This window comes from Peromyscus californicus, unplaced genomic scaffold (genome assembly GCF_007827085.1).
Source record: "Peromyscus californicus insignis strain IS unplaced genomic scaffold, ASM782708v3 Scaffold_7__1_contigs__length_154581171, whole genome shotgun sequence".
In the NCBI taxonomy this organism is placed as follows: Eukaryota; Metazoa; Chordata; class Mammalia; order Rodentia; family Cricetidae; genus Peromyscus; species Peromyscus californicus.
The window spans coordinates 48417518-48442448 of NW_026294595.1; the positions used below are offsets into that span (position 1 = coordinate 48417518).

Sequence of the window (24931 nt, forward strand, 5' to 3'; positions counted from 1 at the left end):
CATTATACCCTGTATTTTCAGATTGTTTTTCCATTCTGAATGTTTGGCAGGTTGATTGCTCTGGCTGCATTGACGGAGAAAGGGCTGACAAATGCGGTTGGGCTGCCTGAAAAGACAGTGATTACTGTTTTCCTTTGTGGCTGATTGAGGCCCTTGAAAGGAAAAATTTTAACCTTCACCATTTGGTTCAAAAGTATGAGCATATATTGAAATCACTCATGCCATTTATCCCAGTTCTGTAAACTTGTCAGACGTAAAAATCGCTCAATTTCAAGTAATGTACGATTGGCATACGTCATTATCATTCTGATTAAGTTGGAGCTTGTATCATTGTGTGCGTTATACGGTGTCATTTAAAGCTTTCTGTGCACAGGTACAGTTGTATTTTTATTGCTTATACTATAGAGTTGGAAAGATTTCCTTCGCTCTCTAAATCTAACACTGTGTGTGGTTTGGCAGCTGGTGTGGCCTACAGGCTGCATTTTGTTTGCAGGGTAAAGGCTTGTCTGTAGCCTCCTGGAGTGTGGGTAATTGCACAGGCTCACCATTGGGGAGAGACACGGGATTGGAAGCAGTCAAGCGGAAGAATGTTATGCCATCCCCTTGCCACCTTGCAGCAGAAAGACACAATCCCAGCAGTGCCATCTGGTTGCTGCTATCTAGTCAGCTGGCGTGACTGCTGGGACCGTGACTTGGCAGCTGGTTCCCATCCTTGACCGTTCTTTTGTGTAGGTTGTATGTGTATGTGGTTTAGATCATTCTGGACATGGGTCAGGGAAATGACTATACCAGACAAGGAAAGGCCCTTTATTGAATAGGCTTTCATTACTTGAGACGCACTCTGTTGCAGATGCCTGCTGCCATTCCCTAATAGACAGCTAAGATGTGCTTAGGCAATAAAAATACACGTTTTTCTTCTTGAAATCTGCCTTGGTTTATAGCTAAAAGAGATGGTAGACAGGGTTATATGCACCATAATATTTTTTAAATAAACTATTTTAAGCTGTATGCTGGTTTGAGGATTTATGAGATTTGATAATTTTTAAAAGTCATAAGCATGATATATTTCTGAATATTTTATTAAAATTAAAGAAAACTGTTTTAAGTGCTATTGCCACATCATACAGTGATAGATAATGAGACTTGCATTTAAAATGACAGAATAGAAAATGTGATCTCAAAGCTATTATCTTTAAAATCTGCCTCTCAAATAGCAACCTGAGAGTTAATGTAAGCATCTTTATGTCCTAGGAAGACCCATCAGACACTGATGGTTTCAGATCACAAGTAAGCAGCCAGCTCCGTGGGCTGTTCAGACATTTGATTTTCTTCATTCTGCAGCATTAATGTGTCAGCATGCTCTACAGAACTATGTAGGAGTCACACGTTGTTCTGTCTAGAATAGTAATCCTGGTAAGCTTTTAAAGACTTCCATGAGGAGTGCATCCTACTGACATACCTTACTCGTGGTTTACATAGTTACAGAACCTAGGATAACTCTTGACCCCTGTATCTAAAAACGCGAGAGTTCCCATTTCATTCGTTAAGTTGGTGCTGGTAAAGTTCCTGTTGTCTGCACGCAGTCTTTATAGTGGGATGTTTTCACCCTGAGGGGTTGAGGGGGTTGTGATGCTCTGAGACAGTGCTTCAGAATCACCAGCTGTCTGTAGTAAGCTAGTCTTTGTTTATTGTTCCATCCTTGTTCAGATGAGGAGGAGGAAGATGACGTAACAACTCCTAAACCTCCTGTTGAACCCGAAGAAGAGAAAACCTTGACAAAAGATGAAGAGAGCGATAGCAAAGGTATCCTAACACATTTCAGGTGTTTTTCTCTGCTGATTCCTCTTAAAACGTGTGTTGTTATTTAGGAACTAAAGTAGAATAAAATGTCCGAAATCAAAGAGGTGATTCTCATTTTAAACGAATGTGTGCTATTTCTTGATCCAAACTGTAATAGTGAGTTGACAGGATTTGATTGGCCTAAATCATACTTTTTAAAAAATATTTTTTCCAGCTCCCCCTCATGAACTAACTGAAGAAGAAAAGCAACAAATTTTACACTCAGAAGAATTTTTAAGTTTCTTTGACCATTCTACAAGAATTGTGGAAAGAGCCCTTTCTGAGCAGATTAACATCTTCTTTGACTACAGTGGGAGAGATTTGGAAGACAAAGAAGGGTAATGTTTAATTCCCAAGGTCATAGCTTCCGCAGCCTTGAAGTGTGACACAAGCTATAACACTGTCTTTGGGGGGTTGATCTTTTTCTACAGAGAGATTCAAGCAGGTGCTAAGCTATCATTAAATCGACAATTTTTTGATGAACGTTGGTCAAAGCATCGAGTTGTTAGCTGTTTGGATTGGTCATCCCAGGTAAAGTATAGCACAACTTCACTTTTTAATTCGAATTAACATATAATTTTGATATAGGACTTTTGTAATTAAGTCAGTGTGTATCATTTAAAATAAATTATAATGGGTGATGATTCTAATGTTGCCATTACCACTTTGACTTGTGTATACTGGAAGGAAGAATTGGAACTACTTTTAGATTTGAAATTCAGGACTTTATGCCCAAATCCAGTTTTGCTAATTTAATTACCCACTGAACACTTTAGATAAAATTTAAACATTTTAATGAACTACTTTAACATTTAAACATTTTAAATAATCAACTGTGCTAATTTAAACTCGGCCTAACATCTTGGTGAGCATAATTGTAAGGATCATTTTCAGAACAGTCTGATAGATAGTTAAGAACATAATAGTTCTTATTATTCGACTTGTTTCTATTTGATTCTCATGAATAGTATCCAGAGTTACTTGTGGCTTCCTATAATAACAATGAAGAGGCTCCTCATGAGCCTGATGGTGTGGCCCTTGTGTGGAATATGAAGTACAAAAAGACTACCCCAGAGTATGTGTTCCACTGCCAGGTAAGATGGCCTTTCAACCAACCGTCTTCCCATGCTTAGGGATCCACTCGTGAATGTGGGTAGACAAGTGCCTTTTTTTCTTTTCTTGTCAACATGATGATGTCATTGGATTGGCATTTACTAAACCACTCCATATTTGCAAACAGATGTCAGACAGAAAGCTGAACACTCTCAGTTCAATATGATCTGCGTTTTATAGCTTTCCTAACGTCTAACGTGAAACTACACCTAAGGGCCTTTGCAGTTGTGACTTTCTGTTATTGTGATTTACTATATAAAAGGAATCTTTTGGAAGATGTCTTTCCCACAGGGAGTTTCTCAGGGACTTATTACTGAATATATAGTCAGACATCGGCCCACTGAATCACTTAGACATGGCCTGAGGAGTTGCAACTAAATAGTTTAAAGTAAAAACATATGGTTGAATTAGGAAGCAGATGTAGATTTTTTTAAAGTGGATTTAGCAAAAGGTTAGAATTTGTGCCTCTTTCTGATTGTATATGTTAAAATCTTAATAGTGTCATAATCCAAAACAAACACTCTGAATCAAAACTACTATATTCTTTACTGTCATATTATAGTCAGAAGTCAGTCACAGGCCAGCTTTCCTTTAAAAACTGTAATTGATTGAAGCAACTTTTGTTTGATAACTATGTAAACATATAAATATCACATTTGACTTTTGAACACAAAATATTATAATTTTTTATTTCTTACAAAATTAAAATTAAATGGATCGTTTTTAAAACTTCTAATACCTTAAGTGGTAGAAAGGAAAATATTTCAGATAGTAGATTTGTTTTTCTAATTCATCAGACTTTTCCCACTTAAATCTTTTTGTTTGGTTTGTTTTTTTGAGACAGGGTTTCTCTGTGTAGCCCTGGCTTTCCTAGAACTCTGTAGAGCAGGCTGACCTTGAACTCAGAGATCTGCCTCTGCCTCCCAAGTGCTGGGACTAAAGGAGTGCGCCACCATGCCTGGCTGCCACTTAAATCTTAAATACAAAATTTCTACTTCTTTGCAGTCAGCTGTAATGTCTGCTACATTTGCAAAATTTCATCCAAATCTTGTCGTTGGTGGTACATACTCAGGCCAAATTGTGCTTTGGGATAACCGTAGCAATAAAAGAACTCCCGTGCAGAGAACCCCACTGTCAGCCGCTGCACACACAGTAAGTAACGAGTTATCTCATTAGACTTCTGTGCGCCCTCACTACTGACTGTAGAGTAGTATCTGGCTGCGGGGGTTCCGAGCATGCTTCCTTGTGGGGGGGGGGTGCATATATCAGGAAGTCATCTCTCTTCTAAGACAACCTTTGTGAATCATCAGAATAGCAACAGACTTCACGTTAAAGTGACCCCAGGGCTGAGGCCGGAACTGAGAGGTGGAGTGCTGTCCCAGCAGTGCTCAAGGTCCTGGGGTCAGCTCTCAGTAGAACAAAACGAAAGTTGTCAGCATACAGAACTGTTTGATATGAAATGGAATACCCGCAATTAGACTCATTGTTTCTGGAGTGTTTGTTTGTTTGTTTGTTGTTAAATAACCTCTGAAAACCCTGTTTCATGTTTTTAGCACCCTGTCTACTGTGTGAATGTTGTTGGAACACAAAATGCTCATAACCTGATCAGCATCTCTACTGATGGGAAAATTTGCTCCTGGAGTTTGGACATGCTTTCCCACCCACAGGTGGGTTAAACTCAGGAATGTAGGATTTTGAAGTAAATGCTAGTTTTTAATTGTACATATACCCCAGTTTCGTTTATATCATTTTATCATTTATAGATATTTTTATATTACACAGACTATAAACCTGAATATGTGTTGATAGCTTGAATATATCTTGCCAAACCTTTTTCATTTAACTGAGGTAGGTTTATATTAATACTATGTTAAAACAATAACTTACCAACCAGTTAAAAGTAGAAGCTTTTGCTGGGCGGTGGTGGCACACGCCTTTAATCCCAGCACTCGGGAGGCAGAGGCAGGTGGATCTCTGTGAGTTCGAGGCCAGCCTAGGCTACAGAGTGAGTTCCAGGAAAGGCGCCAAGACTACACAGAGAAACCCTATCTAGAAAAACCAAAAAAAAAAACAAAAAAAAAAGTGGAAGCTTTTTTATGAAGAATTGAATTAAAGCTTTACAAAATAGTTTTCTCATTTTTTTTTTTTCTATGTAGGATAGCATGGAGTTGGTTCACAAACAGTCCAAAGCAGTAGCTGTAACATCTATGTCCTTCCCTGTTGGAGACGTCAACAACTTTGTTGTAGGCAGTGAAGAAGGTTCCGTATATACAGCATGCCGCCATGGCAGGTAAACCTAGTAGGAATTCGCCGTTATTTAAATGGTTCTTGGATCATCTCAGTGAAACAACTTTCCTTATTTAAGTAGAATCCTACTCTAGACTTGTGACACCTTAAATTCAGGCACCTAAAACATACGTTAATTTTTTCTTAACAGAAGTAGTTTGGATTCATGTGTTTTGGATTGTGTGGGATGTGGTATATTGTAGGGATTTGTGTGTGCTTGTGCTCACAGAAGTTACTGGTAGGAGGCATGTTCGGCAATTAGAAATGTAGTATGCATGTACCACAATTGGCCTTCAGGTTTGTAAATGTGGCTGTCACCTGTTTTCTCTTTGGGTTTATTTGAACTTTGAGCTTTAGTGCAAGCCTACTGATAATGGTAGAGTAATGTCACTACATATGTTAAACCGACTAGGATTTGTTTTGAAATTGTCTAGCTGTCCTTTAGAAACATTGAGCATCTGGACCTCATTTCCAGTACAGATCACCTTCACTTCAAAGCCTTTGATTGAGATTAGTCCAGATTGTCTCTTACACAGCATCTTTGTCCTTACTCTACCACTATGGAGACTGGACTTCTGAGTTCTCCTGTCAACAGCATGGTGTTTATGGCTCCAAAAGTCCCCACTACTTGAGTAGTGTTATCAAATATGAATACAATAACATTTGGCATAAGTTATGCTAATGAACTATGAACATAGAATTGTGTTTGAAATTAAGTCAAGTTCTGGTATATGAACCCATAGTAAGATACACTGACTGAGTGTGATGGTGTACACATTTAATCTCAACACTCTGAGGCAAAGGAAGGTGGAGCTCTGAAGCTGAAGCTAGCCTGGCCTATATAATAAGTTCCAGAGCAGCTCAGGCTACATAGTGAGGCCTTGTCCTAAAAAAATAAATAAACAAAAGCATTCAGAAAATATGTGGTATACTTATAAGAGAGGTATCTAACATTTTCACTTTTATGAAATAGCAAAGCTGGAATCAGTGAGATGTTTGAGGGACATCAGGGACCCATCACTGGAATCCACTGTCATGCGGCTGTTGGAGCAGTAGACTTCTCACATCTGTTTGTCACTTCATCATTTGACTGGACAGTAAAACTTTGGACAACTAAGGTATCTGAAATACAGCTTTCTGTGCATTTAGTCAGTTTCCTGACACAAGGTGGTGCTCTAATACTACAGAGAAAGACACAGGTCTTAGACCTTAGATGATGTCTTAGAATTGTTTCCCAATACATAAAACATGGTAAGAAGTTACACCGTGTGCGAGTATGCTGATATTGGGGTGCCAACAAATAAAGTGACCCCACAAAAATTGAAGATTAGTCTTCCCACCCCTTTAGGCTTTTCGAGCTCAGACCTGTTTACTCTGAACTGAGTTGGAGAGAAGCCCCTGGAGAAAGAAGCCCCTTGACAGAATTTCATCCAGCCCCACACAAAAGCCATTCATTTGCTCTGTGGAGAGCTAGGAGCCTCAATTCAGCACTGCAGTGGCTCACGGGGCTGATGGGAAATAGAGAAAAGACAGAGACTATTTGCAGTAAGTCCTGTACAATAAGGCTACACGGTAAACTGGAATCATTAGAAAGCATTGGGAAGGCACATGTGTACTTTCTTACTCCGGTATAACTAATGCTGTTTATTGGGGCTTAGTAAACCATTACTTGAAGTACTTTTCACTTAATGATGAAAGGGCTTCCTAGTCCTCTGGTAGTTTCAGTGAGTGTGGCCTGGCCTGGCCAGTGAAAGTCTCACAGACAGAGCTTAGGGAGCATGACCTCCTGATAGATAGACTGTCATTTTGCTTTGCCTTGTTTTATAATTAAACTTAACTTGCTTGCTTTCTAGTTTTCTGCAGGATAACAGTGTTGCTAGTAAAACTGCACGTGTATCCTAGTCTACAGAAGCTACATTTTAAGCTTTCTTTTTCCTGTCCATCTACTTGATCTTAATGTTGACTTTTTGAATCCTTCACCATGGAACAAAGTTTCGAGACATGCTGTTGTTCTTGGAGATCTCTGAGAAAATCTAGTGTTCTTAAGAGGTGCCTTTCACTGTAGTGAGCTCCTACGTATGCACTTACCAAGTCTGGCCTAGTGTCCAGAGTGCACTTGCTGTTCACTCTTGTCCTGTCTCAGTGCCTCCTTTCAGTCTAACATGAAATGATTTAAAACAACCTTGCAAAGCTTGCCTTAAATTGAACATTTTCAGCTTTGACATTAACAGATAAAAATAGCACTTACCTGAAGTCTAATGAAGGAAACATCTAGAAAAGTGCTTGACACAGTGTCCGTTCTAATGGGGGTCGGAGCCTAAATGTATGTAATCAGTCATCTCTTTCATCCTTGGATCATAGACTGGCAAAAAACCTAGAGAAAGAAGTTCTCATAGCCAGAAGCAAAGAAGTGCATGATCTACAACTCTGTCTATGTGGGAAAATACATAGTCTGCTACTAAAACAAAGCAAGATACAGAATTGCAAAGATAAAACCTACTATTTCCATAAAGGTTTCAAATATCCATATAAGTTGCACGATTTCTGGCTGTGCTTTCTTGTGGGCCGGCCTGTAGGAGTCCAGAGAAGCATCTATCTTGGCCGTGCTTGGCAGCTTCTTTCCTTTTTTGACTATTGAAGTAATCTTCATTTGGGGACTGACTGATTGAGTGGTTAATTTTTAAATGTCAGATTTTCAGTGTGCTAGCTTTCTTTCTGCTTGAAATTTGAACATTCATTAACAGGATTTGAAAATGAAGAGCTCGTCTTGCCTATTTGAGAACGAACTTCCCTGTGATCGCAGACTAACAGGCATTTGCTTTTGTGGTTCTACACAGATCTTCATTAATAGTTGATATTTTTGTTTCTGTATTTTACTGTGTTTCAACATAGACGTTGCTTTTATTTATTTAAGTGTGTGTGTGTGTGTGTGTGTGTGTGTGTGTGTGTGTGTGTGTGTGCGCGCGCGCATATGTATTGTGTATGTGTGTGAATGCAGGTTGCCACCATGCACAAGTACATGTCAGAGGACAGCTTCAAGAATTGGTTCTCTCCTACCACCTTGCAGGATAAGGATGGAACTCAGGTCATTAGACCTGCACTCAGGCATCTCTGTCCACTCAGCCATCTCCCCTGTCCCAGAAGAGATTTGGCTGAGAACAATAGGCAGATATATCTCTTTTCCTTGCTAATTAGGTTAAGTTTTACCGTTTCTTTCATTCACTCTCAAATATGATAGATATTCTTCCCTGCCTCTAACACCCTTCCTAGTGGCCAAAGGGTGGGCCAGCATAGAATAGTGTATTTTATATCATGTATGATGAGCAAGAACCCCCTAAAATGTTATCAGAAGAATTGCCTTGGCCTAGGTTGTTGTTACACAGTTTAGTGATAGTATACTTGTCTACTATGCATGAGGTCCTAGGTTCAATCCCCAGCTCTGGAAGAAAAGAAAAGAGTAAGAATTCTTACCTTTTAGTCTACCCTTTCTGCACACAGTTCTGTTCTGTGAAGGATCAAACAGAAACAGTTTGCTAGGTAGATTTATGTATATGGCCAGACTTGAACTTACGCTTCCTAATTTAGTTGTTGCTACCCTTCAAATGATTTGATTGAGGCCCTCCCTACCTGTGCTGGAAAAATAAGTAGTAGGCATGTTCATGAATAATGAATTCTAATGAATGGTAGACAGTGTCTTAAAACCACTTTAAAAACATTATTCCAGCCGGGCGGTGGTGGCGCACGCCTTTAATCCCAGCACTCGGGAGGCAGAGCCAGGCGGATCTCTGTGAGTTCGAGGCCAGCCTGGTCTCCAAAGCGAGTTCCAGGAAAGGCGCAAAGCTACACAGAGAAACCCTGTCTCGAAAAACCAAAAAAAAAAAAAAAAAAAAAAAAAAAAAAAACCAAAAAAAAAAAAAAAAAAAAAAACATTATTCCATTTCCATTTTAAGGGTTTTTTTTTTTGTTTTTGTTTTGTTTTGTATTGTTTTGTTTTGTTTTGTTTTTGGAGACAGAGTTTCTCTGTGTAACAGCTCTGGCTGTCCTGAAACTCATTCTGTAAACCAGGCTGGCCTCAAACTCACAGAGATCTGCCTGCCTCTGCCTCCCAAGTGCTGGGATTAAAGGCATGCACCACCACTGCCTGGCCCATTTTAAGCTTTCATTGTTAAAATTTTTAAATTAATTTATTTATTTTATGTGTGTGGGTGTTTTGCCTCTGTGTATGTCTATGGACCACAAACATGCATGCCCAGTGCCTGCAGAGACCAGAAGAGGGCATCAGATACCTTGGAACTAGAGTTACAGATGGTTTTGAGCCACCATATGAATGCTGGCAATTAAACCTAGGTCATCTACAAGAGGAGCCAATACTTGAAACCTCAGAGCCAGCTCTCCAGGCCCCAATTTTAAGCATTGTGGTGGGGGAGGGAAAGTGGGGTGAAGACAGGGTTTCTCTGTAACAGCCCTGGTTCTCCTGGAACTCGATTTGTAGACCAGGCTGGTCTCGAACTCACAGAGATCTGCCTGTGTGTGCACCACCACACCCAGCTCACCATTTTAAGCTTTTAAAATCAGTTGCTCACATGTATGCACTTAACAGACTTCGTAAGTCTTGCTTCTCTGCCTGTCCTCTTCAAGTGCTCTCCTGCCCCAGGAACTGAATCCTGTAAACGGGAAGAAAGAGTCATTGGATGCTGTGTGTCTCTGTGTCCATTAAGATCTGGCTCTGCCCCAGTATCAAAACAAGATTCCTCCTCTTTCTCTTTTTGTGTAAGTCCTGTAAAAGTGGCGAGCAGAACTTCAGTCTGGCACTGCCTCAAATGCACCTTAAAGTGGTCTTCGGTGTACAAGTCTCCAGTCTTAGCTTGGCTGGGAAATTTAAAACCTAGCCCCAGAGTTCTGGCTCATCGGATTGTTTGAACAGTTTTTGACTTAAACTATTTGCGGTGTAGAGAATACACACAAGTAGGTGATCATGATCATCCACATATTGGTGAACTTGTTGTTGTTGTTTATTTTTGAGACAGGTCTCTTTACTTAGCCCTGGCTGACCTGGAACTCCTAAGACAGGCCAAGTTAGCCTCAAACTCACAGAGATTTGCCTCTCCGTCCCTCCTAAGTGCTGGAATTGAAGGCATGAGCCACCATGCCCAGCTCTTTCATATTGGTGAACTTAAACCAAGATGTTGCTTCTAAAATATCTAGAAGACACTATTAAAATCTCAAAACACCAAATTTGGAAGTCCACAATAGAAGTGCATTAGTGGGTCTGAAAAACAGCAGGGAGAATGGATGACCAATGGCAGTTTTTTGGGGGGTAACCTGGAAGATAGTGATTTCAGTTCTAACCTGGTAATTAGATGAACGTTCAAGCACATCTTAATATACCTGTCATAGGTTATTCTTAAAAGAAGTATTTACAGTAGATGATATCTTAATGTATGCATAATATATTGTAGTTTCAGAACCATATTTACTATGGAATGGCAGAGTTAGGGTGTTAATAGGCCATACCTAAAAAGAGTTTTTAGATTTTTGTAATCTATTTGCTACTTGAACTTTTCACAGCCATTGTTTCAATGCCCATCTTTAATCTGACAGCATGCTCGCTTAACTCTCGGCAATACTAGCATTAAAGAGGGTTAAAAGAACCTGCCAATGCTCAGAAAAGGAAATGTTCATGTAGTAGACAAGTTAAAATGAAAATATGCTTTGAAATTGAGGGCAGGTCTGAGGGAAGGCTGACTGATGGTCTAACCCAGTCCCACCTGGTGGCACTTACCTCAGTAACTTGCTGCAGGCCAGTGTCTAGCCTCCTTTGCATATTTAGAAAATCAATTTTGTCAGCTACTGGAATTGATTAGACAAGGGAATGCTGAATGTAACTAACAGGCTTCTAAGACCCTGGCACATTGGAGAATGTCAATTTATTAATTTACAGTCAGAAATTTAACTGCCAGAAGGCCCAGATACTCCTGCTGGCCTGACCAGCTCATTGTTTCCCTGTAGACTACCCACATGGGAAGCCAAATTATAATCAGAAGATTGCTTGGTGAGCAAGGACTTAGAACAAAAGAAGTTCTGTCATTTGAATATTCAGTGGCATCAAGCTAAGATAGCTTGATTCATTCATCTTCAAGTAAAGATAGCCTTGCCATGGGGTAGTTGATTCTCATAGTCTGTTGTCTGAGACTCCTCTCCTCTGGCCGAGGTTGAAATGGTGCTATCTTCATATGCCTCGTAAGACTTTGTCTTTCATTGTTTTTAATAGATACACTCTGCAGAGGTTATCTTTAGTCAGGTAATATGGGAAGTTATTTTTGACCTTGGGATGGTGTGTGTGTGTGTGTGTGTGTGTGTATGTGTATATGTGTGTGTGTGCATGTGTGTGTGTGTGCGCGCGCGCGTGTGTGTGTGTGTGCGCGTGCGTGCGTGAGTGCGTGCGTGCGTGCGTGTGTGTGTGTGTGTGTGTGTGTGCATGTGGGTATGTGCTCATGAGCATTGGGTCAGAAGCATTGGATTCCCTGGAGCAGGAGTGACAGGCAGTTTGCTGGACATGACTGTTGTCCTCTGCAAGAACAGTATGTGCTCTTAACCTCTGAGACATCTCTCCAGCCATTGAATGATTTCTTTTCAAAGGAAATTTGTTTATTTCTCTCATCATCTAAATTGAGGTCATAGTTATTTCCAGTTCACTGTTAATCCTGATGTATTGACTATAGAGACTATTGTTACTAATCTAGAACTTCCCAATTACCCCAGCTTTGGGGATGGGAGGGAATCTGTGTATTAGGTTCTTATTGCTGCTGTAGCAGCTTAGCACACAGCAGCTCAGAATAACAGAAATGTGTTGTTACTGTTTAGGAGGTGTGGGTGGGCTGCTTACCCATAGAGATCTGGAAATGTGTTCCGTACTTGTCTCCTAGCATCTGGGGACTGCCAGGAATCCTTGGGGCCCTTTGGCCTGCAGCTGTACCCCTCCAGTCTCTGTCTTTGTCATCATCGCATGGCCTTCTGAACTGCTGGCTTGATTATGTCTCTGTGGCCACATTTCCTCTGAAGAACACAGCCATAGTAGATGTGGGGCCCACCCAGTGCAGTGTAACCTACTTAACTTAGGTACTTTTAGGAGCACTAGATAGACAGGAATTTTAGGGCAACACCATTCAACCTGGCATATACCTTGAGCTTAGGAAAAACTGTATGGCCTGTCCCTTGACCATGCCGTGTTTATTGTCACAGCAGAACCAAATGATTATTCTGTTTATTCAGATGTCGTCTGTTTTTGGTTTGTTTTGTTTCATAGAAGCCCTTGGTCTTGATTTCTTCTTGGCAAATATGCTTTTGCAGGTCGTTTGTGAGTCCGTCTAGAGAGCTATTATGCCTTGTACAGCTCAGAGTTTCTCATTCTTGGTCATGTACTGGAGCAGCTTTCTAGACTTTAAAGTGCTCCCTGACACCCAGACATGTGAGAGCAGACCCCCAAAGACCCACACTATCCTTAAGATGCTCTAAGTGGTCACAGCATACTACCAATGTGAAGCCTCTGTTGTATAAGCAAGGAAGCAGGCTTAGAAAGAATGAGGGACTCTGCTCAAAGCCTTGCAGCTGGTTGCTGGCTGGATTTAAACAACAGGCTGGGTCCACCCCCTCCAGTTCTCCCTGCGCTCTTCAAAGGAAAGGAAGATACCACTTTAAAAAGATAGCTAAACAATTCCACTTGGGATTTTAATTTACAATACTATATATTAAATGACTGTACTATGAAGCATTATTTGATGTTAAATATGTGCATTTTCTCTGTGGGGTAAAACTCTGGCTTATCCTCAGATAAATGTTTGTTGTTGTTGTTTTTTTTAATTAAACTGGAAAAGTGTTTTAAAATAGTCACATTTTAAATTGAAGGACATTTTGCTTTTTTTTCCACATAATTTTTTAAATTGTGGTCTTTTCAGCTGGGTGGTAATGGCACACGCCTTTAATCCTAGCACTGGTAGGCAGAGGGAGGTAGATTCTGAGTTCGAGGCCAGCCTGATAAACAGAGGAGTGAGTCCAGGACAGCCAGAACTACACAGAGAAACCCTGTCTTGAAAAAAACAAACAAACAAAAAATTTTTTAAAAATGAAATAAAATTGTAATCTTTTACCCAAGCTATATAGCAATTTACTGAGTAAATTAAATATTTGATCTGACCATTTCCTGAGACAATTAGCAATCTTTTTATTATAAATGTTTTAATCTAATTTGTGTATTGCTTTCTAATAGTTTGTAGATTGTAAAAAGAGTGTGTACTCATTCTGGCTTGCGAAACACTATGTGAGTTTCATGTTGCTGAATATAGTTACAGATCATTCTTTTTTAGCCATGTAAATAAAACATAGTTTATGTTTCCATTCTGTTGGTAGTATGTGGGTTACTTCAGTCCTGGTAGCAGCATATAGTTGTGTCCGTCTCCCCCCCCCCCCCCGCTTTCTTTGTTAGAGTCTTGCTGTGTAGCCCTGGCTGGCCTCAAACATGTGATCTTCCTAAGTACTGGGATTTCAGGTGTTTACCACCATGCCAGGTCATAGTTGTCTTTTGATGGCCATAAATAGTTCTGTTGAGCATATACTTAGCATGGAATGGCTTGGTCAGAGGACATGCATATGCATTCAGCTTCAATAGATAGCAATTCCATGTGAGTCTACCAGTTCCTCATCCACCAGTAGCAGTGGGTATAGGTACGATTGCTTGTATCCTTGTCCCCACTTAAGAGTTTTCTGATGTTTTTCCTTTTAATCCTCCAGTGCGTAAAGTGACATTCTGGGTATTTCCATTTGCATCATTGTGATTAAGCACCCTTCCACGAGGTTATTGTCCATGTTGTGAAATGTTCATTCTGTTGCCCTTGTTTGCAGTGCTATGTTGAACTCAGAGACTGGTGCGTGCCAGACAGTTGTTCTAACAATGAACTATGTCCAGCACATAGACCACCATATTTTTTGTTTCCTCCAGTGCTGAGATTGAATCTAGCTAGGCAATTGCTCTGCCACTTGGGTACTCCCCCAGCCCCATCCCAGCCCCCAACACACACATTTTTATTGAATGTATGAATATGATTGGTTTTTGAAACAGGGTTTCTCTGTGTAGCCTTAGCTGTCCTGGAACTCACTCTATAGACTTTAGACCAGGCTGGCCTCGAACTCGCAGAGATCCACTTGCCTCTGCCTCCTGATGCTGGGATTAAAGGTGTGTGCCACTACTGCCTGGCATGAGTATGATTGTTAGCAGCTTTGTTTTAAGTTTTTGATGGTAAACCTTAAAATTGCCTGGAAATGGAATGTTTGAAGTGTACTATCACCTCGGTAGTCAAAGACTTTAGAATCTTTGGTGTGCCAGAAATACCACTGTACCTCTGGGGTGGCTTTACAAAATTTAGCTGATGATTGTATGCACATTCCAGGCTAGGCAAGCTGTATCCTTACTCTCTTAACAGTGGCTTTAAAGACGGGGAGGTAATCTTCTGTGTTTGGCTTATTTTTTTTTTATTAATTTTTTTGTTCATTGAAGGAGGCAGGGTGTATTTTTTTGGATTTTTTTTGTTGTTTTTTGTTTAGTTAAAAACAAACATTTTGGGCTAGTACAATAATCTCATGCTGTTGACATATCTTAAAATTTTAAACTCACAGTTTAAAACTTTTTATTGAGCTGCCAAGATGGCTAAACAGGTGCTTTCCACCAAGCTTGACAACCTGAGTTCAGGCCCCGAGACCCACGATGTAGTAGATAGAGAACTGCCGCCCACAGGTTGACTTCCAGCCTCCACACTCACACTCACGAGGTCTGTCAGTTTGAAGAGCACATCCGGCCCGCCCGACGGCAGCATGAGGCCGTGCTTCCATCCTCAGCACCTGTGGCAGCTATTATTCATGGGAAGATGCTGAACTCACTCCCCTGGTTCCTGCCCTTCCCAGGCTGCCGTGCTACCGAGTGAGCGTCTGTGCTGCAGCTGTCAGTCCCATCTTCCCACAGATGCTAGGACGGTCAGGCTCCCCCTGCTTACAGCTGGAGTCTGTTTCCCTTTCGCTGGAGCCTCTGAGGCTTTGCTTTTGCTGTCCTTGTAGCTTTATCTGCTTCTGTAGGGAGATTTCCAGGTGCTTCAAGAAGTAAAGGGCCACCCACCACTGTCGTCTTCCAGCAGCCGCTCACTGACAAGTGTTTTGAAGCATATTCTGTTCCTTCTTCAAAAACAGGAAGACCACTACAAGCTAAAAAGGAACTGCAAGCTAATACTTGGTTCTTAGTTTATAATGCCAGGTGATTCTGTAGTGGAACAGACTCCAGGAACATTTGTGGGCTGGGTTGGTAAGAAACTGTGTACCTATAGACTGTCGTATCTCAGGGATAAGTAGTTAGGGATTTCTGTGTGTAGTGTATGCTGACCGTGCTAAAAATTAGCTTTTCCTTTTCAGAATAACAAGCCTTTGTACTCGTTTGAAGATAATTCAGACTATGTTTATGATGTTATGTGGTCACCCACCCACCCAGCCCTGTTCGCCTGTGTGGATGGCATGGGGAGACTGGATCTGTGGAATCTCAACAATGACACAGAGGTGAGCAGGAAAATAACAGAAAATCGGAGATTTATTGAATAATTTGTGAAACTTCTTTTATCCCAAGGAATGTAAAAGTGCTCTGTGATTGTAGCTTCATCACAAAGAAACCAAATAAGCTTTGTGCCCTCCGTGACAAAAGCATGCTGTGCAGAGCTGAGGGGGAAGTAGTATGGCCGGGAACACTGGCATTCTTTACCTTCGGAAAGCAGCGGCGGCGTGTATCCGCTGTCCAGAAGTCCATGGGGCTCGGAATATGCTTTCATTCTTCGGCTAGAAAAAGAGAGCTCCAGATTGTCAAAGTATTCCAAATTACCTGTTAGCCTTGAAAGCGTTGTGTATCATCCCTAAATGCTAGTCTTAGCCTGACTCGTTTGAAAGAAAGGAAGTACAATTTGATGACCTTTTTCCATGAAGGATTAAGATCAGTGTACCATTCATTAGCTGTACAGTGACTATGGAGCTGGGCATGATGGCACATGTTTATAAACTAGACTTGAGAGGCAGAGGCAAGAGTGTCACGAGTTAGAGGCTACATATGTGCCAAGACCCTGTCTCAGAAATCCAAGGCTGAAGCCCAGGAGTGGTGGCACACGCCCCTAATCCCAGCACTCGGGAGAGAGAGGCAGGCGAAGCTCTGTGAGTTCAAGGCCAGCCTGGTCTACAGAGAGAGTTCCAGGACAGCCAGGGCTACACAGAGAAACTCCGTCTCAGGAGAAAAAAAAAAAATAAAAAATCCAAGATCTGGGCATGTAAGTCAGAGGTAGAACATTTGCTTAGCATGTGTAAAACCCTGGGTTTAATTTCCCAGCACCATAAATAATAATAATAATGTAGAAACCATCATATTTCTTATTTGCTATACCAAATTTAGCAATGCAGTTTAACTGTGTCTGAGTTGTCCTTGGCCAGTTGATAGAGGCTTAAAATGTTCTTAGGTCCCTCTATTAGTCACAGGTCACTGGTTAGCAGAAGCTACCAGTTATCAGTAGTGGCTGTAGAGGATTGCCCTCTTATTTCTTCTGGGTCCTGGTGGCATCTTTCCAGATCTCTGGAAGTTAAGCACTTAGTTATATAAAAATGAGGAAAGGAGAAATATGTTGGAAATGCAGGAATTTTAATACTGTTATCTACTGGTTCTGTGCTTTGGGGGGAACATTCAAATACTGCTAGGAAAAAAGTATAAGCTACATAATTAAATTTTGATGTTCTAGAATGGTACCAGTTTGTTTGTTAGCAAGCTCACTACATAACTCTGGAACTCACTATGTAGACTAAGCTGGTTTGGAACTCACAGAGGTCTACCTGCTTCTACCCCCAATACCCACCCCTGGTGTGGGGATTAAAGGCATACACTATCATGCCCTGCCCAAGTTTACTTTCTTAGTTTAGATTTTGCTACCAAAGGTTTATGGCTATAATTAAATGAGGATCTTTCCCTTAGTAGTATGGTTATAATATCCCTGGGCTAATCTCTTGGGAAAGACTGATGTAAGCATAAGGACTAGTTTGGTGATATTTCAAAACTTTGAAGTTTCCTTATGCTTTTTGGTCTACATCAGTGAATGTTAGTTACTCCAGGTGTGGCTGAGATGCAGTCAGACTCCAGAACCTGCTGCCCCTGTTGGTGCTCTCTCCTGCCTTCCTGGGGAGCAGGGCTTGGGAAAGCTTATTCCAGGAGCTGCTGTCCATCAGATCATCCGGTTCTAGCTGGGAAGGAAGGTACAAGCTGCAGAAGTCATTCTTGTCCTCTAAGACTGAACTGTGATCTCTTTAGGAGGGCGCTGGAAATACTTTCTTTTAAATATTTTAAAATGGGTTTTAGTCTCGTGTTTTTAAACAGCTTGACTACTTAAAGAAGTTAAACACAAAAACCCTTTACTGAAGAGATATGTGCAGCCATGTAAGAATTACTTAGATAAGTTCTTGTTATTTTCCCAACTCTTCTTCAAGAGTTGAAGGTAATGTTATTATAATAAATCTCTGAACAGAGGGAAAGTGGGAAAATTCTTCTGTTGTTGCTGTGTGTTTTGGGGTTTTGGAGGTTTGGTTTTGGTTTTTCAAGACAGGTTTTCTCTGTGTAGCCCAGGCTGTCCTACAGCTAGCTCTCTGTAGACCAGGCTGGCCTTGAACTCAGAGATCTACCTGCCTCTGCCGTCTGAGTGCTGGGATTATCTTTTATCTATTATCATCTGCTTTTTAAAAACACAGATTGGAGAAGAATTACTATTTTATGTGTTTAGAAACTTTGATGAAACTTTTAACCATGCTGTATTTTAAATGACTCAGGTACCAACTGCCAGCATTTCTGTAGAGGGAAACCCTGCTCTTAACCGTGTGAGATGGACCCACTCTGGAAGAGAGATTGCCGTGGGTGATTCTGAAGGACAGATTGTCATATATGATGTGGGAGAGGTATGGGCCTGCAATTTTGACATACATGCTTAGTGGCACTGTGAGGTACTGTGGTAGCTAAGTTTTGCCGTGTGCCTCTTGAATTGTATAAACTGCATGCTTGTGTACTTTCACCACAGAAGCAGCTTCTGAGGCCGTGTTTCTTTTTAACTGAGCATCCTGTACCCATGTGCAACAGATGTGAGGGTAATTTCAGATTCCTACATTGCTAGGAATTCTTTAGGCAGAAAAGGAAATGTAGGATTACAAGTGGACTTGGAGTTTTCTAGAATTGATGTTGAGATATAATTTTATTTTTTTGTATAGTTTTGTTTGAACCAGATAGTAGAAATCAAAGATACCATCTTTTGATAGGGTTTTTTCCAAAGTATTTAATGTGTATATATATATGCCTGAGTATGTGTATGTGCACTGTGTATAGGCAAGAGCCTGTAGGGGGTCAGAAAAGGGCATTGGATCCCCTGGAACTGGAGTTATGGATGGTTGTGAATCACCTTGTGGGGCTGGGAACCAAACCCGGGTCCTCTGGAAGAGCAGCCACGCCTTAGCCACTGGGCCACCTCTCCACCCTTTGTGTGGCTCTTTAGCAACTGTGAGAAAAGCGGAGGGCACAGAGGCCCGAGATGGAGTTCAGCAGGGTGAGTCGAGCTCTCTTGGCACTCTGCTTGACGAGACACAGCACCCAGGGACACAGTGCGCAGGGCTCAGTTCTCCCTTTGTGGTTCTGACCAGAGCGTTCTGGACCTTTTCTTCATCATTACTCTCCATCTTGTCCTGATACTTTGTGGCTGCAGCAGTCAGATCTTGGGGACAAGCAATCGGATCATTTAGAGCAGCCAGTGGACCATGTGCACAGATGGACAGTGTACACAGGTTGGACAGTGTGCACAGGTAGTTGCTAGCTGCAGAACCCTTTTGAAAAGTTGTGGTTAGTCAAGCTCAACAGTGATTTTTAAGTTAATTTTAACTAACTTAACGTAAGTTGTCATCACGCTTGGCTAGTGACTACCCTATTAGCTGTTGTAGATTGAGAAGCCAGTTTGTCCACTGGCCACACTGGATGATTTGTGCCCTGTTGTGGCAGTGTTAGTCTCTGTGACAAGAGCAGCTACAGGGAAGTTTGGGTTGCCTCTGTGAGGCAAAAGCACCGTTCACCTCATTTTCTTCTTTGCTCTTGATTCCACACTGTGCTAAGTAGCAATATAACTTCTCACAAAGGAGTTAGAGAATCAAGACAGAGTACTTTATATTCCAAACAAACCCTGTGTTCAGGAAGCTGACTCGAGAGGATCACGAATTGGAGGCACTCTGGGCTACACAGAGAGGTCCTCTCTCAGAAAAGAAAACAATAAAATAACTTTCATACTAGTAATGGCGCAAGACATAGACTAAAAAATTTGAAGGAATTCTTCTCCATCAGCAAGATCCATCAAGGTGCCAGGAAGTCTGTTGACCAAGTCTTGTTGCCACCCTTGCATTGTGGTGGGGACAGCAAATTCATGTCTGAGCTGTCGTGACATGCTTCACAAATACTCTCTTTGTTTTGAAATGTCGTAAATCATTGTTATAGTCTCTCTAAGTATGGAAAGGCCCTTTAGGTCAATTACTAATTTTTAATGGAAAAATTATTTGAAAACAGAGTAATAGTAGATAAGATGATCTTTTATTTTGTTGCTCAGCAAACATTGTCTTTCTTTTAACAGCAGATCGCTGTCCCCCGCAATGATGAATGGGCGAGATTTGGCCGAACACTTGCAGAGATCAATGCAAACCGAGCTGATGCCGAGGAGGAGGCCGCTACCCGAATCCCTGCCTAGCCCTGAAAGTGGGCTGTAGCCTTAGTGAATGGGCACAGATGATGAAGTAATTCCTAAACTATTTGCATGCTTCTGATTAAATGCATATTAAAAGGAGATTTCATGGATAAACTGGGTTTAATGCAGGAAGCAAAGCTTATAATGCCCCTTTTATATTCTATTCATTTTGTTTTGGATTGGTGTCATTTTTAATACCGCTGACAACTTTATAGAATGCAGCCTTTTCTGAATTCTAACACATAGGTGTGTATTGTTAATTATTCTTTTGGATTCTTTTCAACTTGTAATACTATATATAATTATTTCTAAAGCACAGACTAAAGTTCTGCATATTTCTAAATACCCACAATTCCTCATTATGCAATACAGTACATACATAATTCTTGTCGATTACGTTCTCACTGCCTTCACTGTGTAGGAACATTGTTCTTAGTCCCAGCATGCATTCGCCTACCTGTTTTAAGTCTCATTTGGATGCCCTTTTCCTTCCTTATAGTTCTATGCTAGTTATCTATAAATAAAAACATATGTGTTAACTTTTCAAATTTTCATTTTTACTTCTTGAAATTTGAAATTTTCTCTTATAAATTTTTTGTTAAATTTTTTTTAAGTTCTTAATGCAAACAGCCACCTTAAATCCCATGCGGCCTTAAATACACACCATACAGGGATAATGTAGCTCTCTCTCCCTGGGCATTGTGAACTCATGTTGGATCATTTGTCAGCGGAAACTTTCTCCTCAGTTAGCTTTTGCCTGACTGTTACTTTCCTTCCATCTCTCTTCAAAAGACTAAATGCTCAGTCCCTTTGTCTGCCCTGATTGAGGCGGCTGTGCGTGTACGCGCCGACAGGAAACCACCTCGGAGAGAAGCTTGCCCATGAACGCAGCAGCCAGGACGGAGCTGCGCTCAGTGCCCACGCTCTGCCCTTACATCCTCCCTCCATCTTGGAATTTGGAGGACAGCTGTACAAACCTGCAAGGCAGATGGCAGATGGCAGATGGCAGATGTCTGTGTGGTGTGGCAGTCGCCTGTCTCAAGACCAGGGAGGGAAGGCTGGATCGGATCTTGAAGATTTACGTGCTCCGAGTTGTCCTTTCTTGAATCCTTCTGAGTTTAACTTTTCACTTGACAGAACTTGAACTAAGAGATTAGATCAGAATTTGAACTTTTACATTTTGGTTTAATAACAAGGATTTATTGAGAGAGAATTATCCATAGCAGAACTTCTATATAGCAGAAATTCTACATACCAGAACTTGCTCATTCTTAGTACTCTGTGGTGTAAGGAATAATTGATCAGAGATACTAGACCCAAACTGTAGTTCTATCTTAACACCCATGAGAAATGTGATGTTAGCCAAGCCTGAGCCTTATTCTTACATTTATGAATTGTCAGTTTCATTATTTCTAAATTGTATCCCAGCTCTAAAAAGAGTAACCTTAATTGTATCATTTACTTCTCCCCTTTAGAATGTCTCATTTTCATGAGTTGGCCCCCCACCTCCCCTTAGTTGTCTGTTACATACCAAAGAAACATCTCCTGGTAGTAATGTCTAAGTCCAAAGTTCAGTGTCAGCAGGGCCCACTGTCATTCTGTAGAAGAGTTCAGATACTCAGAGGTACTGTGTGTCTGTTCTTAGTCTGTAAAAATGAATAGGAAAAAGGGATAATACAAATGTTAAAATAGAAATGGTCACTGGTCTCAAGTTGTTCTTTTATAAAAGAAAATGAAGGAGCTAAAGAGTTGGCTTATCGATGAAGAACACTGGCTGCTCTTCCAGAGGACCTGAGTTCGATTCCCAGCACCCACATGGCAGCTCACAACCATCTGTATGTAACTCCAGTTCCTAGGGATATAACACCCTCTTCTGGCCTCTGTGGGCACAAGGCACACATGTGATACACAAACATACATTCAGGCAAAAACACCTATACACATAAAATTCTTTTAATTAAAAAGGACAGCTGACAAGTATTTATAAAATACTTATGGCCAATGAGTTTTGCTTCTGGAAACTAATTTCTCCCCCACCCTACAGAAAAATTTTATGTAGACCCTTGCTCATTCAACCTTCCTGTGCATTTTTACGAACACGTGTTTACTGTAAGGAATTATCTTTGGAGTCTGCAATTTAAAGACTAAGGCTTACTCAGTGTCAACAGTTCTGAGGCTATTGTAACTGGCACACAGACTGATGAGATCCAATTGGTTGGGGCGGGGAATCCTGCAGTTTTTACTTTTAGGTGTGAAAGACCTTTGTGATTTTGAAAACTGTCCTGTGACGTTAGTTGCCGCTTGCCTTGTGATCAGTTTCACTTTTGTTTCCTAGACAGGAAACAGGCTGCAGCCTTCTCGCTGACTTCCTGCATTTTGTCGTTCCTCTGATTTGGAATGGCAAGTTAAATGTCATCACCCTTGTTTGTGCTGAGAAAGCCTACTCCGTTTTCCAGACAGTAACTAACTTGCAGTACATCTCTGAGATCATTTTTAGTATCATTTAAGTCAAATATTCCCCAGTAGAAGCTTTTTTCCTTTACAGAGAAAGTTTAGCAAGGCTGTGTAGAAACTCTCTGTAAGAGAAACACTAGAAGGGATCCTGAGGGGACGAGCGACCGGAAGTGGAGGAGGAAGAGCCAAGATTAGCTGAGCAGGGGCAGGGTGGCTGCTCCAGTCAGTCCTCACCCAGATCGGCCGCTTCCCTGCAGCCTCCTCACGGCTGGGAGGCACGTCGCTCCCTCTGTCCTTTTCCTGGACAACTGAAAGTGTTTTTTCACGGTCCGGGCGTTCCAGCGTTGGCGTTCTACCTGGAATAGCTGCATAACTAGGTACGGGTGAGGCTGGGGCTCAGTCACTGCTCCCGCTGCGCCCAGCTCCTGGGCATCACACTGCTCCTGGGCATCCGAGGTGTGGTCGCACATCTGCAGCAGAGGTCTAGGGCTTAAAAGCCAACCACACTGCCGCTTTTGATGACAGTTATAGAGTTCGGCTGAGGTGGGTTTTGCTTTTGTCTTAATCCAAGCTACATAATTTTAACAAAGAAGTCCTTACTTTTGAGCTGTCATCTTGCTGATTGTTAGTGTGGGGAAAATATTCCCAAGTAGAACCCCATATTTGACTCATAAAAATATAAATAATTAAAAATATTTAAAAATTTAAAAATACTGGCAAGATAACACAGCAGTTAAAGACACTTGCCACCAAGCCTGTCCTGAGTTGGATCTCTGGGGCCATGTGGTAGGAGGAAAAAAGCCAGCTCCTACAAGTTGTCCTCTCACCTACATATGTGCACACAGGATGTATTAATTTATTTATTATAAATGCTAGGAAATAATTTACTCGACTGACTTACAGATCTGAGAGAATTAGTGTTGTCCTAAAGGCACTATAAAAAGAACATCCAAAAAAAAAAGAACATCTAGGGCCTGGAAAGATGACTCGTCGGTGAAGAATGCTTGCTGCTCTTGCAGAGGACTTGAGTTCAGTTCCCAGCATCCACATCCCACATCCCACAGCTCACAACTGCCTGTAACTCCAGCTCCAAGGCACCTAACACACTCTCTTCTGGCTTCCATGAGCACCTGGCCTTGCGTGTACATATGTACACATATAACACAACATTGAAAGTGTGTTGACAGAAGGAACATCAGGGCTGGCTCAGCAGGTAATGCGCTCGCCTGGAAAGCAGCACAAGCAGAGCTCAGTTGGGTCCCTCGAGCACCTTAAATGCCGGCTGAGAAGGGCGGCTCCCTGCAATTTGAGCAGTCGAGACAGGACTCCTGGAACATGCATGCACACCACACACACATGGTAAAGGCAAGGTAAAATCACGTTCCGTATTTCAATTGAAGAGTTAAATAGCATTCTTGTAATCTTTAGTCCACTACCCCAAAGTGGTAATAGCTTTCTCACTGTAGCATACATAGACTTTAAAATCCTCTTTTGATATTTAGGGAACAGTTTTAGAAAAAGATTTCCCAGTCCCAAGCCAGAATGCCAGCCGCAAGACTCCACATAGTCATCAAATCACAGTGCTTTTCACAGTAAGCCAGCGCTCCCAGACTTAATGTTTGAACTTCAGATCTTTAAATTCCCTTTCTAAGTTGCCATGTTCCTAATTCTTCAACCTAAAAATCCGAATGGATGTCAGGCATTTAAGTTTTCAGTATGTCGCTTCTAGCCACAGAGAGTTTCACCACAGCCAATCGGCAATCTTTTACAAACTTTTGTAAAATTATAGTATTTTGTGTTGTTAGTTTCCTAGCAGGAATCTCAGTTTCGGCTTCTTAATATTCCATTACCGGTTCCCAGCTAGAGCCTGGAACAGCTTGCACTCAGGTAAGCTTGCTGAAAGGTCTATTTCACTTTGTGAGGTCACTTAGTCAGGTCTCTGGGAATGTATTAGCCTGCCTCTCTCATAATGTCCTTGATTTGGCCAGAAAGCCGTGGGGCAGTGATTGTATGGGGTGTGGAACACACCTGTACCGCACCGAGCGTGCAGAGACCTGACCCTGTGACTGGAAATCAGGAATGCCGCTGGGAAGATGCTGATAGCAAGTCATTTTATCTTTTGTGGATTTTTATACTGAATCTTTGAGTACTTTTTTTTCTGAGCAAAGTAATGGAAATGCTCTGGAACAAAGTTTTTATACTTAAAGATGGCCTGATAAAAGAGAAAGAATACTGAGCCCCCAAAGACTCCGGTTCCAAGACAGCCATGGTGGTACATGCCTGTGACCCCAGCACTTAGGAGGCCAGGACAGAAGAATAAGGTTGAGGCCGGGCTGAACTGAAGGGTGAGATCCTATCTCAAAAACAGAAGCCTGTGTTCCATTCCTGTTTGTCCCTCTTACATAAGAAAACCTGGA

General features: G+C 41.4%; 1 protein-coding gene across 6 annotated transcripts in view; it reads left to right on the top strand.

Moving 5' to 3' along the window:
- Window positions 1-21761, top strand: part of Dync1i2 (dynein cytoplasmic 1 intermediate chain 2) — a 55856-nt gene extending 34095 nt beyond the window's left edge. For 5 of the 6 annotated variants that reach the window (XM_052726193.1, XM_052726192.1, XM_052726196.1 and 2 more), the window contains 11 exons: window positions 1708-1803; window positions 2015-2177; window positions 2271-2370; window positions 2808-2933; window positions 3958-4104; window positions 4506-4619; window positions 5109-5242; window positions 6212-6356; window positions 15691-15831; window positions 18121-18246; window positions 19950-20608. In XM_052726193.1, coding sequence (XP_052582153.1) covers window positions 1708-1803; window positions 2015-2177; window positions 2271-2370; window positions 2808-2933; window positions 3958-4104; window positions 4506-4619; window positions 5109-5242; window positions 6212-6356; window positions 15691-15831; window positions 18121-18246; window positions 19950-20063 — 1406 coding nt within the window. In that variant the 3' untranslated portion in view covers window positions 20064-20608. Of the gene's footprint in view, window positions 1-1707; window positions 1804-2014; window positions 2178-2270; window positions 2371-2807; window positions 2934-3957; window positions 4105-4505; window positions 4620-5108; window positions 5243-6211; window positions 6357-15690; window positions 15832-18120; window positions 18247-19949; window positions 20609-20852 lie in introns of those variants that run through there. The other variant, XM_052726194.1, reaches the window with a different exon arrangement.
- Window positions 21762-24931: the final 3170 nt, after the last annotated feature.